General features: G+C 41.3%; 1 protein-coding gene across 1 annotated transcript; it reads left to right on the top strand.

The window, feature by feature from the left end:
* The first annotated feature begins 8,745 nt into the window (after positions 1-8,745).
* LOC131185349 (parvalbumin beta) lies at positions 8,746-16,069 on the top strand. The gene is made up of 5 exons (XM_058157804.1): positions 8,746-8,833; positions 9,795-9,862; positions 13,312-13,444; positions 14,822-14,931; positions 15,784-16,069. The coding sequence occupies exons 2-5, from the start codon at positions 9,802-9,804 to the stop codon at positions 15,810-15,812; spliced, it is 333 nt and encodes a 110-aa protein (XP_058013787.1). The 5' UTR covers positions 8,746-8,833; positions 9,795-9,801; the 3' UTR covers positions 15,813-16,069.
* Positions 16,070-16,323: the final 254 nt, after the last annotated feature.

Here is a 16,323-nt window from a genome sequence, read left to right as displayed (position 1 = left end):
TTACCTTTACCCAAAGAAGGGGAGGGGGCTCAAGCTATTCTCCAAAGCACCTGAAGGCAGGACAAGAAGCAATGGGTGGTTACTAATCTAGAAGTAACCTAGAAGTGAGGAGACATTTCATGACAGTGAGAACAATGAATCAGTGAGGAGTTTTTTCTCCGGAAGTTGTGGGTGCTCCATCATTGAAGGTTTTTAAGAAGAGACTGGATTACTATTTTTCTGAAATGGTATGGGGTTTCCTACCTGAGCAGAGGGTTGGACTAAAAGACCTCCAAGGTCCCTTCCAACTCTGTTATTCTGTTATATTTATTAACCCCAGGAGAAACGTCATGTCCCACGATGTGTTGGTTCAAGGAATAAGGGCGGCATCAATTTTCCCCAAGTTGTTTTAGGAAGTTTTTGATTATAGCCACAACCCTAATTGCTCCAGACAAATTCTCCACGGCCTTTTTAGAAGTGCCAATTTGGCAGTTGTGCCTCTTCCACAATGCTTGCCCAGCTGCGTCATTTGAGAATTTCTGGGGCATCCCCTGCCAGAGATATATTTGAGTTTGCGCTTGGTCCTCGCCTGCAAATTATCCAACAGCTCCCATAGACAGGTAGTCCACGACTCACAACCGGTCGTTTAATGACAATGGCCCTGTAATGAGTGACTTACGACCGTTTTTCACACTTAGGACTGTGACAGCATTCCTGGTCATGTGATCAAAATTCAGACTTTGGCAACTGACTTGTATTTATGACGGTTGCAGGTGTCCCTTTTTGCGACCTTCTGACGAGCAAAGTCTATGGGGGAAGCCAGATCCACTTAATAACGGTGTTACTAACAAGTGCAGCGATTAATTTAACAGCTATGACAAGAAAGGTGATGAAACGGGGGAAACTCACTTAACAAGTAGGGCCGTGGTGGCTCAGGCTGTAAGATAGCCTGTTATTAAAACACAGCTGCTTGCAATTACTGCAGGTTCAAGTCCCACCAGGCCCAAGGTTGACTCAGCCTTCCATCCTTTATAAGGTAGGTAAAATGAGGACCCAGATTGTTGGGGGGGCAGTTGTTGGAAGTTGACTTTGTAAATATACAAATAGAATGAGACTATTGCCTTACACACTGTAAGCCGCCCTGAATCTTCGGAGAAGGGCGGGATATAAATGTAAATAAAAAAAACACAAGTGTCTTGCTTAGCAACTTTGGGCTTAATTGTGGTTGTAAGTCGAGCAATACCTTTATATCTGAAGTATATGCTCACTTTGTAGCTGGCACTCACGTGGACACAAAAAGCAAACATCTATAGATCAGAGGTGGGTTTCAGCAGGTTCTGTCCAGTTCTAGAGAACCGGTAGCAGAAAGTTTGAGTAGTTCGGAGAACCGGTAGTAAAAATTCTGACTGGCCCTGACCCCATCTCTTCTCTGTCTCCCAAGTCCCAGCTGATCGGGGGGAAATGGGGATTTTGCAGTAATCTTCCCCTAGAGTGGGGTGGGAATGGAGATTTTATAGTATCCTTCCCCTCCCACACCTACCAAGCCACACCCACCAAGCCACACCCACAGAACCGGTAGTAAAAAAATTTGAAACCCACCACTGCTATAGATCTGTTATTGTTTGTTCTTCTACATCGTCTGTTGAATCTGGGATTTCATCTAGTCATTTACAGTAGTGGCCGAAATTGTGGAAACCTTTTGGGAAAAGTGTATTTTTGAGGTTTGATGGCTAATAACACCACTTTATTTTTTTGGAGTTTCAAGATAATCCTATTCCACTGCTGGAATAGCCTGGGAATAGCCCAGACCTTCACCCAATGGAAAATCTATGGAGCCGACTAAAGAAACTTGTTAGTCAGAAGTGATCCAGCAATAAAACCCAGTGAATAGAAGCAATCATTCAATCTTAGTTTCACATGATAACAGCTGCAGAACTAAAAAACTTGGTTCACTCCATGGGAAGACGTTGTAAGGCCGTAATTCATGCTAAAGGTTACCCAAATAAGTATTAACTGACATGGGGATCGTTTTTGTATATCTCGTTTTCTCTATGGTGATAATTTTTGTATCTCTCATTTTTTTCTATGTGTTTCCCTTTTCTTCTTTATACTGTCATTGCTATTCTAATAGCAAATCCTTCCTAAAAGCTATTGCATTACATGCTTGATTAAATTATCTTTCCATTGATATATAATTTTATGGTACTACTCCAAAAAAAAAAAAGAAGTGGTGTTATTAGCTAGTTTTAGAAAACACACTTTCCCCAAAAGGTTTCCACAATTTTGGCCACTATTGTTATGGTTTGTTCTTCCACGTCGTTGGTTGATCTGGGATTTCATCTAGCCATAAAGTTCCTAAGAGCGTGTTGAGGGTGAAGTTATGTTATGAGCAGCAGTGGGAATTCAGGTCTCTTGAGTGTTAATCCTGATCCTAATTCAGGATCAGACCAACCATGGGCCAAGCTTAGAAGCCCGCCAGGAGAAGAAGGAAGAGGCAGATGAAACATACCCATATCGGTATGTAGGAGAGTCTTATGGAATGCATAATAATGAGTTAAGAGTTGGACACGGATCCTCCGTGGGAAAAGATTTACGGCGGTTAACAGGACGAACCTTTTCACGGAGTGCAAATTCCAACTGCAAAAACTGGAACTTGCGTTAGACTTTGAGACAACCAGGAGCTGGATGATTGAGAAATTTCCAGAGACATTCAGATCTGTCATGGCCTTGGTTTTGTTCCTACCTCAGGGGTCGGCAACCTTAAACACTCAAAAAGCCACAAAGGTCCTAACTAGAAGCCCCCCCATTCAATTCTGAAGCCGACCGGAAGTCCTGTTTCCCCACCATCAGTGGTAGGTTTCAAAAAATTTTTACCACTTGCTCTGTGGGTGTGGCTTGGTGGGCGTGGCATGACTTGGTGGGCGTGGCTTGGTGGATGTGGCATGGGAAGGATACTATAAAATCTCCATTCCCACCCCACTCCAGGGGAAGGATACTGCAAAATCCCCATTCCCACCCCACTCCAGGGGAAGGATACTGTAAAATCTCCATTCCCTCCCCACTCCACAGGAAGGATACTGCAAAATCCCCATTCCCACCCCACTCCAGGGGAAGGATACTGTAAAATATCCACAGGGGCCTCTGTGGCTCAGACTGGTAAGACAGTCTGTTATTAACAGCAGCTGCTTGCAATTATTGCAGGTTCAAGCCCCACCAGGCCCAAGGTTGACTCAGCCTTCCATCCTTTATAAGGTAGGTAAAATGAGGACCCAGATTGTTGGGGGGGCAATAAGTTGACTTTGTATATAATATACAAATGGATGAAGACTATTGCTTGACATAGTGTAAACTGCCCTGAGTCTTCGGAGAAGGGCGGGATATAAATGCAAATTTTTAAAAAAAATCTCCATTCCCTCCCCACTCCAGGGGAAGGATACTGTAAAATCTCCATTCCCTCCCCAATCCACAAGAAGGTTACTGCAAAATCCCCATTCCCACCTCACTCCAGGGGAAGGATACTGCAAAATCTCCATTCCCTCCCCAATCCACGAGAAGGATACTGCAAAATCTCCATTCCCACCTTACTCCAGGGGAAGGATACTACAAAATCCCCATTTCCTCCTGAACAGCTGGGACTTAGAAGGCAGACAATAGATGGGGGCAGGGTCATTCAAAATTTTTACTACCGGTTCTCCGAACTACTCAAAATTTCCGCTACCGGTTCTCCAGAACTGGTCAGAACCTGCTGAAACCCACCTCTGCCAACCATAGAGTCTCCTCCTTTTTTCTTCTACCTGTCCTAACTGAAAGTCCTATCAGTTGTGGAGCCAACCGGTGATAGGGAGCCGCAGCAGAGCGATGAAGGAGCCACATGTGGCTCCAGAGGGTCCAGATTGCTGACCCCTGTACCTAGCTCATGAATGTGGAAGACTCCCCAGTTTCTCCCCCTACCCCTTTGGCTTCTTGGCTTAGCAGAAGTCCTTGTGACTGCAAAGCTTCTCCCATGGCCAGTTCCTTCTCTCTGGAACCGAGAAACAAATTCAGCTGCTGGATTTAAAAGAGCTCATCGCTTGGTGGTGGGCCGATCTCCAGCCCGGTGAAATATCGTACAGGGAGTTCCTTGTCCAAAGTGACATATTTCTGGTGCGTCTCCAACATGTGCCCCCTTCCTCTCGCTGCCAGGAGAAGCTGCAAATGGAGAAGCAGCCACGAGACAGCGAAGACAAAGTATCCCGACTCGAATTCATGACATTCGTGGGGGTCTAAATTGTCCGAGTGCCAAGCATTCTTCTTCAGCTTATGGATCTAGGCTTGCCCGTGGAAACCTGGCTCGCAACAGCCAGCAAAAAGAGGAAGCAGAGTTCCCGATTTGTGTGAGGGCCACCATCTTTGGAAGGAGCCGGAGAGTGGCAGAGCAACTGAAATTTGATCCCTAGCATCTCTGAGTAGGATATAAGCCTGCGTAAAACCCTGAGGGAAAAGCTGCAATAGGCAATTTTTAAGATCAGAGAGTATATAACAGATTTGGTCAGCAGGGCAGGGTCGTTCTAACCGAAATGGCTTCCATGAGGCAAATTAGATAACACCACCATCAGGATCAGTCTAGAACTGGAAGGGATCTTGGAAGACTTCTAGTCCAACTAGCTCAAGCAGTAGATCCTATACTATTTCAAATAGGTGGCTGTCCAGTCTTTGCTTAAAAACCTCCAGTAATGGAGCGCCCACAACTTCTGGTGGCAAGCCGTTCCACTGATTAATCGTCCTCACTGTTAGGAAGTTTCTCCTTAATTCCAGGTTGCTTCTCTCCTTGATTAGTTTCCATCCGTTGTTTCTTGTCCTGCCCTCAGGTGCTCTGGAAAATAAGTGGACCCCATGTTCTTTGTGGCAGCCCCTCAAATACTGGAATGCTGCTATCATGTCATCCCTAGTCCTTCTTTTCTCTAGACTGGCCATAACCAAATCCTGCAACCGTTCTTCATATATTTTTGTCTCCAGACCTTTAATCCAGGGGTGAAATCCAGCAGGTTCTGACAGGTTTTGGAGAACCGGTAGCGGAAATTTTGAGCAGTTTGGAGAACCAGCAAATACCACCTCTGGCTGGCTCCAGAGTGGGTTGGGAATGGAGATTTTACAATATCCTTCTCCCAGGAGTGGGGTGGGAATGGGGATTTTGCAGTATCCTTCCCCTGAAATGGGGAGGGAATGGAGATTTTGCAGTATCCTTCCCCTGTAGTGGGGAGGGAATGGGGATTTTGCAGGATCCTTCCCCTGGAGTGGGGTGGGAATGGAGATTTTGCAGGATCCTTCCCCTGCCACGCCCACCAAGTCACACCACGCCCACAGAACCAGTAGTAAAAAAATTTGGATTTTACCACTGCTTTAGTTATCCTAGAGGCTCTTCTTTGCACTTTTCTCAAAGTCTCAACACCATTTTTTGGAACGTGGTGACCAAAACTGGATGCATTATTCGAGGTATGGCCTTACTAAGGCTTTATGAAGCGGTAGTAATACTTCACGTGATTTGGATCCTGTGCCTCTTGTTGATACAACCGAAGATTTGCATTCTTCATCATCAAGAGCAAACATGAATAGAATTTTTATTGGCCAAGTGTGATTGGACACACAAGGAATTTGTCTTGGTGCAGATGCTCTCAGTGTACATAAAAAAGAAAAGATACGTTCATCAAGGTACAACATTTACAACACAATTGATGATCAATATATCAATGTAAATCATAAGGATTGCCAGCAACAAGTTATAGTCATACAGTCATAAGTGGAAAGAGATTGGTGATGGGAACTATGAAACAATTAATAGTAGTGCAGATTCAGTAAATAGTCTGACAGTGTTGAGGGAATTATTTGTTTAGCAGAGTGATGGCCTTCGGGAAAAAATATCTGGAGAATGGGAGACTAATCATCGTTTACGAAGCAGACAGATTCAGTCTGCAATTTTGGGCTCTTCGCTCGACTCTTCATTTACGATTTATACTGTTATTGTTTCCTGATTGCTTATTTGTACCCTATGACTAGCATTAAGGGTTGTACCTTATGATTCTTGATGAACGTATCTTTTCTTTTATGTACACTGAGAGCGTATGCACCAAGACAAATACCTTGTGTGTCCAATCACACTTGGCCAATAAAAAATTCTATTCTATTCTATTCTATTCTATTCTATTCTATTCTATTCTATTCTATTCTATTCTATTCTATTCTACATTTTACTTTCTATTCTATTCTATTCTATTCTACATTTTACATTCTATTCTATTCTATTCTATTCTACATTTTACATTCTATTCTATTCTATTCTATTCTATTCATTCTATTCTACATTTTACATTCTATTCTATTCTATTCTATTCTACATTTTACTTTCTATTCTATTCTATTCTATTCTATTCTATTCTATTCTTTCTATTCTATTCTATTCTACATTTTACTTTCTATTCTATTCTATTCTATTCTATTCTATTCTACATTTTACATTCTATTCTATTATATTCTATTCTACATTTTACTTTCTATTCTATTCTATTCTATTCTATTCTATTCTATTCTTTCTATTCTATTCTATTCTACATTTTACTTTCTATTCTATTCTATTCTATTCTATTCTATTCTATTCTATTCTACATTTTACTTTCTATTCTATTCTATTCTATTCTATTCTATTCTATTCTACATTTTACTTTCTATTCTATTCTATTCTATTCTATTCTATTCTATTCTATTCTATTCTATTCTATTCTATTCTATTCTATTCTATTCTTTCTATTCTATTCCGTTCTTCTCTTCTTTTCTCTTCCATATCTTATGATTCTTGATGAAGGTATCTTTTCTTTTATGTACGCTGAGAGCATATACACCAAGACAAATACCTTGTGTGTCCAATCACACTTGGCCAATAAAAAATTCTATTCTATTCTATTCTATTCTATTCTATTCTATTCTACATTTTACTTTCTATTCTATTCTATTCTATTCTATTCTATTCTATTCTATTCTTTCTATTCTATTCTACATTTTACATTCTATTCTATTCTATTCTATTCTATTCTATTCTATTCTATTCTATTCTATTCTATTCTATTCTATTCATTCTATTCTTTCTATTCTGTTCTATTCTATTCTACATTTTACATTCTATTCTATTCTATTCTATTCTACATTTTACATTCTATTCTATTCTATTCTATTCTATTCTATTCTATTCTACATTTTACATTCTATTCTATTCTATTCTATTCTACATTTTACTTTCTATTCTATTCTATTCTATTCTATTCTATTCTCTATTCTATTCTTTCTATTCTATCTATTCTATTCTATTCTTTCTATTCTATTCTATTTTACATTCTATTCTATTCTATTCTATTCTATTCTATTCTTTCTATTCTATTCCGTTCTTCTCTTCTTTTCTCTTCCATATCTTATGATTCTTGATGAATGTATCTTTTCTTTTATGTACACTGAGAGCGTATGCACCAAGACAAATACCTTGTGTGTCCAATCACACTTGGCCAAAATTCTATTCTATTCTATTCTATTCTATTCTATTCTATTCTATTCTATTCTATTCTATTCTACATTTTACTTTCTATTCTATTCTATTCTATTCTATTCTATTCTATTCTATTCTATTCTACATTTTACTTTCTATTCTATTCTATTCTATTCTATTCTATTCTATTCTATTCTATTCTATTCTATTCTATTCTATTCTATTCTATTCCGTTCTTCTCTTCTTTTCTCTTCCATATCTTATGATTCTTGATGAAGGTATCTTTTCTTGTATGTACGCTGAGAGCGTATACACCAAGACAAATACCTTGTGTGTCCAATCACACTTGGCCAATAAAAAACATTTTTTTTTATTCTATTCATTGTTTCTTTTCATTTCATTGTTGGTTCCAGTGGGTTACCCTTCCCAGCGTAATCACTGATCCCTGGAAAATGCACTTGGCAGCCCATTTCATGGAACGCTAGCGAAACCTTCAGAGAAGTAAATCAAACTCAAATACAAATAATTAAAACATCAAAGACAGGCAGTCGGCCCCCCTTTTCACAACCTTTTCTTGCCACAGTTGCTAAGTGAACCTGGGCAGTTGTTAAGTTAGCAACGTCGTTTTTAAGTGAATCTGCCTTCCCCATTGACTTTGCTCGGTGGAAGGCGATCACATGACACCCCCCCCCATTCCCACCCACCCCCCCGGACATGTGCAGCCGTCGTAAATACGAGTCAGTTGCCAAGCCTCTGAAATCTGATCACGTCATTCTCGAGATGCTGCAACGGTGGTTGTGTGCGTGTCTGAAAAACATTCGCCGGTCACCTTTTTTCCAGCGCCGTCGTAACTCCGAAGAATGAAGAGTCGGAAGGCAAGGACTTCCTGCGCAAACAGGGATTGAATTGTGCCCCAATGCAAGACGATATATAGCTATACTGTCTATATTTTTTTCTCCCAGAAAACATTTATGGGTTGATTTGCTGGCCTTATTTATAAAAGCTTTGGGAAACCTCTATTTTTTTTTTTTTTTTTTGTGCTGAGAATTGGCATTTCGGAGGGAAACGCTGCAACTTGAAAACTTCTTAGATTGTCTAAGGCCGAATGTACATTCCTGTGAGATATAAATATCAATTTGATTAGCTAGCAGGTCTTGTCAGATACGGTGTCTCATCTCCTCGGTCATTTGAGCGGTGACGTAGACTGAAGGCTTCTGTAAAAGGCTGTGGGGTCTTAGCTCAAGCCTATATAAGACGGGGGCTGAGCTCCAGCAAAGACTGCAAGGGAAGAGATCTCCTTAGATCATTGTCTTGCCTCTTCTCCCTGCTTTGAAAAGCAGTCTCAAGGTGAGTTGAGCCTAGCCAAGAACTAGGATGATGAGGATGAGGATGACTTTTGCTGTTGTTCTTCCTCCAGTCCAGAGCGAGCCTTAGGATCTTAAAAAGCACAACAGCCTGGGAGGAATTTGGTATCTCAAAGACAGAAAGCCAACAGTTCTGTTTTGTTGTGGGTTTTTTCCCCAGCCAGGCCAAAGATCCTGAAATTGCACGCATTGGGAATCTAATGTGGAAACTACCTTTGACCATCTCAGTGGGAGAGAGAGGGAAGGAGAAGGAGAGAGAGAGGGAGGGAGGGAGGAGGAGAGAGAGAGAGAGGGAGGAGCAGAGAAATAAAGAAAAACAGAGAGAGAGGGGAAGAGAAAGGGAGAAAGAGAACTAAGGAGAAAGAGACAAATGAAGAGAGAAATGAAGAGAGAAAGAGAGAGCAAGAAAAAGAAAGAAATAGAGCTAAGTAAAGATAAATAGAAATGAAAAGAAAGCGATAAAATGAGCGATAAAGAGAAAGGAAAAGAGAGGAAAAAAAGCAAAGAAAGAAAAAAAGAAAAAGATTGAGAAAGAAGGAAGGAAGGAAGGAAGGAAGGAAGGAAGGAAGGAAGGAAGGAAGGAAGGAAGATAAGAAAGTGAGCTTAAGCGAAATACAGAGTCAGAGAAATAAAATTAAAGAGAGAAAGAGAGATGATAGAGAAAGAGAGAAAGGGAGAGAGAAAGGAATAGAGATGAAGAGATAGAAAGACAGAGAGATTTCATGAAAGACATTCTCTTTGCTAGTTTTTGGCTGTTTTTTATATCTTAATCTTCCCTCTAACTCTACTTTTAGAAATGCTTTGGCAGGCTGCAAATTCTGGTTCTTGATTCTGCCAGTTTTTCCTTGCAAAGATTCTCGCGTCTTGCGGATCTCGTCTTGAAACTGCTACTAGTGTGCCATTTAATTTCAACTCCTTTTTTTTTTTTTTTACCTTCTTCCCAGCTCTGAGATGGCATTCTCCGGAATACTGAGTGATGCTGATATTGCAGCTGGTTTACAAAGCTGCCAAGGTAATTTCTATAGACATATACCTATAGACAGATTTATTTTTTTTTAAAAAAAACCTTGTGTATTGAAAAAAGTCGTGGATTCAAATATGGAAGAGGAGAGGCCATAAATTTTCCAACTTTCATCCTGACCCCACCGTCACTACTCCAACATTCCCAAATGTCTTGGGTGGTTTTCGAAAAACAACCATCTAGTATTCCTGGAGGTTCTGAAAGTTTTATTGGTGTTAATGTTTTATAGGGAAAACAGCCGTTCCTAAATTTAATATATTAAAATCAGGCACCCCTCTTTTTATAAGGTTAACAAATTGCTAAAGAAAGTGCAGATTACGCCACTAAAAATCAGTCCTTGTAAAGTATTTTCGAGTTGTTGTTTTTAAAATCTTGGACAGAGATCCTGGTTTTTCTGCCCTCGAATCTCCTAACTGTAATATTAAGGATGGTTACCTTTCAGCATTTCCCCATCGTCTGCTCTTTGCTGGACTACAGTGGCCATCATCCCCAGCCAGCAGGGCTGATGGAGCAGGGGAAATTGCCAGCCAAAACATCTGGAGCATTTCATCAATTTTGGAGCGCGATCAGCCGCAGCTAAGCTGCTAAGATGAATTCCGTTGCATCACCAAAATAGAACCAAAATCCCTTTATAATGAAGCTGGGGTGGGGGGAAAAAACCTTTTTTAGGTTATCCAAATTACAAATTAGCACCCAAAGAATACAGAAATGGTGGGGTACAGCTGTCCGAGAAGTAGGTATCACACGAATTCCTTTAAAAATATGGAACAACCAAAAGCTTCCCAAAGCCCCTTTAAAATCCCAGAATCTGGACGCCTAAAATGATGTTCAGATTTGGCATAGTGGATGAAGGACTTCTCTAGGGGTTTAGATGCCCGTCTTCCTACTTATGAACTCTGCCTAGTATTGAAATGTGACCCCTGGCATTCCTTCCTCTCTCTAAATATGGCCATGCAAAGCCCGTGTATAATTCGGACGAGGAGAGATACGATGTTTTATCCTGCGTGAAAAATGGAACCTCTTGCAGAATCAGTTCAAACAGGTCCGTAGCGATGACGTTAGTCGCTGTTGTAAGGACGCCACGTTGACTGCAAAGCTGGGACATCCGGCTGACGCTTTTAACTCAACAGCTTCTTAAGGAACCGTGTTCTTGACATGCCGCCTAAAGCTGGAAAGCTCCAAGGCTGGAAGGCTCTTGTGTTTGACACATTCTCTTCTCCCAAGTGAGGGATCGTACAAAGATGCCGTCCGGGGGGATGGTAGGATTGTCCATCTTTAACTTCTGGAGAGCATGGCTGCTCTAGGCTTTACGCTTCCTGGAGTAGCTTCGGGAGATCAAAACATCTAAAGGAAGCCCTCCAGCCAGGGATGAGTGATCGGTATCCCCTGGAGCAGAGACCCGTCTCTGAAGATTCACAGGTCCTTTCTAAACATCTCCTAAGACCTAAGCTAATGCCTTTCAGTTATAGTGGGTGTTAACTTCCATACTACCCAGTGGAAGGAAGGAAGGAAGGAAGGAAGGATCAAAGGAGGGAGGGAAGGAAGGAGAGAGGGAAGGAAGGAAGGAAGGGGAGGGATGGAGGAAGAAAGGAAGGAAGGAAGGAAGGAAGGAAGGAAGGAAGGAAGAGGAAAGAGGAAAGAGGAAGGAGCGAGGGAGGGAGCGAGGGAAGGAGGGAGGAAAGAGGAAGGAAAGAGGGAGGGAGGGAAGGAAGGAAGAGAAAGAGGAAGGGAGGGAGGGAGGGAGGGAGGGAGGGAGGGAGGAAAGAAGGAAACAAAATACAATGCCACTCTTATTTGGAAATATGATGGAAGATGTTTATGTCCCAATTTCGATTAGAAAAAGACACAGACAAATTCTAAATCCCTACAAAATTCTGCAGGAAATATTGTCCGCCTCACATAATTCATTAAACTCGTCCATCTGACTTTTGAAAAACGAGGAAAGTTTGAGCTGAAACGGGACATTCCAGCTGCTTGAAACCCACCTGCACCCCGGGATTGATGCCAGAACATAGCTGGAGAGAATTTGAGTCAGAACTGGCCAAGCAACCAAGGTCCAAGAGGTTCAGGGCACGCCTCGATTTAAAGTCAGCTCCTATTTACTCTGCTTTTTTTGGGTGGCTGATATTTAATCTGTCCCTAAACCTTTTTGGTCTCCAAGAGTAAAGTCAATTAAGGTCAGTGCCTCAAATGTCTACTTCACCCCAACTGACATGATTGGAACGGCAAAAAGTGATGCTGGATTTGCTCAATGCACAGCCATTCGTTTAGCGACTGCTCAGAGTTACAAGAAAAGTGATTTATGATCAGCCTTTACACTTAACAACCAGCACAGAAACTTCACATGATCAAGGTCCCTTCCAAGTTTATTATTCTGTTATTCTATTATTCTGGATCAACCTATTTCCCAAACCACCAGAAGGCAAGACAAGAAACAATGGGTAGAAAACTCATCAAGGAGAGAAGCAACTAGAACTAAGGAGAAATTTCCTAACAGTGAGGACAATTAACCAACGGACTGACTTGCCTTCAGAAGTTGTGAGCAAAAATCCAAAACTCCAAAATACTCAATCAGGCTTCCTGTTCTTATTTTCTTGTTTCCCCAAACGATTTTGCTAATTGATTCAAGTTCATTTCTTCCGCTTGAGCCAATCCACTTTCTTCACCGCTAAACTACTGGAGGTAGAGAGCTGACACACGCCCCACTCTCCCCTCTTCTCTTTGTGCCCTTCACTTTCCTTCAAGATGTTTCCTGGGGTTTATGAAAAGAAACATAAAATCAAAAAAGCCGGTTTCTGACCCAGATAATTCCACGTCTGTTGCTTCTCTGCTTCCACTGCGGCCATCTCAGCTTTGTTGCGGCTCATTCAATGGCTGCTCTCTCAGTCGTCTGGTTGAAAGGCTACTTCTGACTAACCAGGGAATTGTGATTTCCCAGTGTTAGCCAGTCCATGCCTCTCTTGCTCACCGTCCCTCCGAGACAGTTTCGGTCAATAAAGACTCCCCAAATGGCTTCGATATCGTTTTCCTGGGAACGTCTGAGAAAAGCCTTGTATCACCGCAATGCTGGCCACGACTTGCCTTCAGAAGTTGTGAGTGCTCCATCCCTGGAGGCTTTCCTAAAGAGGCTGGACAACCATTTGTCCAGAATGATCTAGGACAGGGGTCACCAACCTTGGCAACTTGAAGACTTGTGGACTTCGACTCCCAGAATTCCTCAGCTAAGCATTGCTGGCTGAGGAATTCTGGGAGTCGAAGTCCACAAGTCTTAAAGTTGCCAAGGATGGAGACCCCTGATCTAGGATCTTCTGCTCGAGCAGGGGATTGAACTAGAAGACCTCCAAGGTCCTTTCCAACTCTGTTGTTCTATCTTCTCTCTTCATCTCCTGATATCTTGTCTTCTTTGTCTCTTCTTCTTCTTTTTGTTTCCTTTTCCACAGCTGCCGATTCCTTCAGCTGCAAAACATTCTTTGCCAAATCCGGGTTGCACTCCAAATCCAAGGATCAGCTAGCAAAAGTATTTGGAGTTATTGATCAAGACAAGAGTGGATACATTGAGCAAGATGAACTGAAGTGAGTCAAACTTAAGAAACATCCCTTGATCCCCGATTAAGGTCCCAAGCGGCCATTTCCAAATACAAACCCATAATCAATCCTTTGTAAAGCCCATCCTCTCTTAACGACCGGCCGCTAAGTGATAGACATTATGACGGAACCCCAAAAGAGATTTACAATCCAGGTCTGAAGTTGTGACATCCCCCCTTGTAGTCATGTGATCGCAAACTAGCCCACATTTATAGCTGTTTGCAGCACCCTGCAGTCACACAATTGTGGTTTACATTATTATTATTATTATTTTTTATTTACATTTATATCCCGCCCTTCTCCAAAGACTCAGGGCGGCTTACATTGTGTAAGGCAATAGTCTTCATTCTATTTGTATATTTATATACAAAGTCAACTTATTGCCCCCCCAACAATCTGGGTCCTCATTTTACCTACCTTATAAAGGATGGAAGGCTGAGTCAACCTTGGGCCTGGTGGGACTCGAGCCTGCAGTAATTGCAGGCAGCTGTGTTTAATAACAGGCTATCTTACAGCCTGAGCCACACCGTGGACACTAGCGTTTATGTCTGTTTTCTAACAAAATAATGCCCAGATCTAATTATGACTTAGAATTTTGATCTCGTGACGATGGAGATGCTGCCACAGTCTGAGAAATGGTCATAAGTCACTTCTTCTGGATACCGGCTGCCTGCAATTTGGCAGTTCGCATCTCACCAGGCTCAAGGTTGACTCAGCCATCCATCCTTTCGAGGTCGGTAAAATGAGGACCCAGATTGTTGGGGGCAATAGGCTGACTTTGTAAACTGCTTAGAGATGGCTGTAAAGCACCGTAAAGCAGTATATAAGTCTAAATGCTATTGTTATTGACTCAGCCATCCAGTTTTCCAAGGTCGGTAAAATGAGGACCCAGATTATTGGGGACTATAGACTGATTTTGTAAACCGCTTAGAGAGAGCTGTTAAAGCACTGTAAAGCGGTATATAAGTCTAAATGCTATTGCTATTGACTCAGCCGTCCATCCTTTCGAGGTCGGTAAAATGAGGAGCCAGATTGTTGGGAGCAAGATGCTGACTCTGTAAACCGCTTAGAGAGGGCTGTCAAGCACTATGAAGTGGTATATAAGTCTAAGAGCTACTGCTGATTAGCTGTGGTGGCGCAGTGGTTTGAATGCAGAACTGCAGGCTGACTCTGCCCACTGCCAGGAGTTCGATCCTGACCAGCTCAAAATTGACTCAGCCTACCATGCTTCCGAGGTGGGTAAAATGAGGACCCAGATTGTTGGGGGGCAAGAGGCTGACTCTGTAAACCGCTTAGAGAGGGCTGCAAAACACACTGTGAAGCGGTGTATAAATCTAAGCGCTATGGCTATTATATGTTCATTAGGAAGTTCCTGCAGAATTTTGATGGGAAAGCCAGAGCCTTGACTGATAAGGAGACTATAGAATTTCTGAAAGCAGGTGACACCGATGGAGATGGCAAAATTGGCGTGGACGGTAAGGAAAACTTCATTGATCCCCCCTCTCCGATGTCCAGCATGATGGGCCGTAAATAATTAAAATATTAAAATTAGGCTATTTAGAATTTAAAAATTAGAGGGGGGGGAAAAACAGGACTCAGAGACAGTTGGTGGAGGGGAAAAGGGTGGTTGCCACAAGAATGTATAGGGAGGTGAGCGTTATGTCTGCTATCTTGATATGAAGACAATCCCTGGAATTAATTCCTAAGGCTATATAATAAATTGATCTACATTAATAAATAAAACAAGTCAATGACTTGAAATGGATAGAAGCTCTGTTTTCTTTAGCATCTGCTATCCAAGAGAATAGAATAGAATAGAATAGAATAGAATAGAATAGAATAGAATAGAATAGAATAGAATAGAATAGAATAGAATAGATTAGATTTTTTTTATTGGCCAAGTGTGATTGGACACACAAGGAATTTGCCTTTGGCGCATACGCTCTCGGTGTACATAAAAGAAAAGATACATTCGTCAAGAATCATAAAGTACAACACTCACTGATAGTCATAGGGAACAAATAAGCAATCAAATCACATTAGGACACAGTCAATATAAATCTTAAGGATACCAGCAACAAGGTTACAGTCATACAGTCATAAGTGGGAAGAGATGGGTGATGGGAACAATGAGAAGATCTAGGAAGTAATCTAATCTAGGAACCCATTATTTATGGACTTGAGGAAACAAGATTCAAAATAATATAATATCTCTTTTCCTTTCCTTTCCTTTCCTTTCCTTTCCTTTCCTTTCCTTTCCTTTCCTTTCCTTTCCTTTCCTCCCATTCGCCTTCCCTCTCCTTTTCCCTTTTTCTTTTCTTTTCCAGAGTTTTATGTCCTGGTTACAAAGGGTTAAAGCAATTCAAGGGAAGACCAAGCCAATTGTATTGTACAACATCCTTTCTTATTGCAAGTCAACTATTTATTTATACATTTTATACAGTGAATCGGCATTGACAGTGGCCAGCAAGTTGTTTCTTACTATTTGGGATCTGTGTTAACTCCCCAATGCACTGTTTGACCTTTATTATTGTCTATTGTTGTAAAATTCATAATTAAAAGGGCTCTTCTACATCAAAAGCAGGACAAAGTCGGAGCCCAAGGGTAAAGAAATTGGATATTTCCTTTTGTCGGTAGGGTCTATTAAGACACATTCGGTGAGGTGAGAATAGAATAGAATAGAATAGAATTTTATTGGCCAAGTGTGATTGGACACACAAGGAATTTGTCTTGGTGCATATGCTCTCAGTGTACATAAAAGAAAAGATACGTTCAGAATAGAATAGAATAGAATAGAATAGAATAGAATAGAATAGAATAGAATAGAATTTTTTATTGGCCAAGTGTGATTGGACACACAAGGAATT

The sequence above is a fragment of the Ahaetulla prasina genome, chromosome 14 (assembly GCF_028640845.1).
Source record: "Ahaetulla prasina isolate Xishuangbanna chromosome 14, ASM2864084v1, whole genome shotgun sequence".
Classification (NCBI taxonomy): Eukaryota; Metazoa; Chordata; class Lepidosauria; order Squamata; family Colubridae; genus Ahaetulla; species Ahaetulla prasina.
The sequence above is the reverse complement of the archived record's forward strand: the minus strand, read 5'-3'. Positions and strand labels throughout refer to the sequence as shown.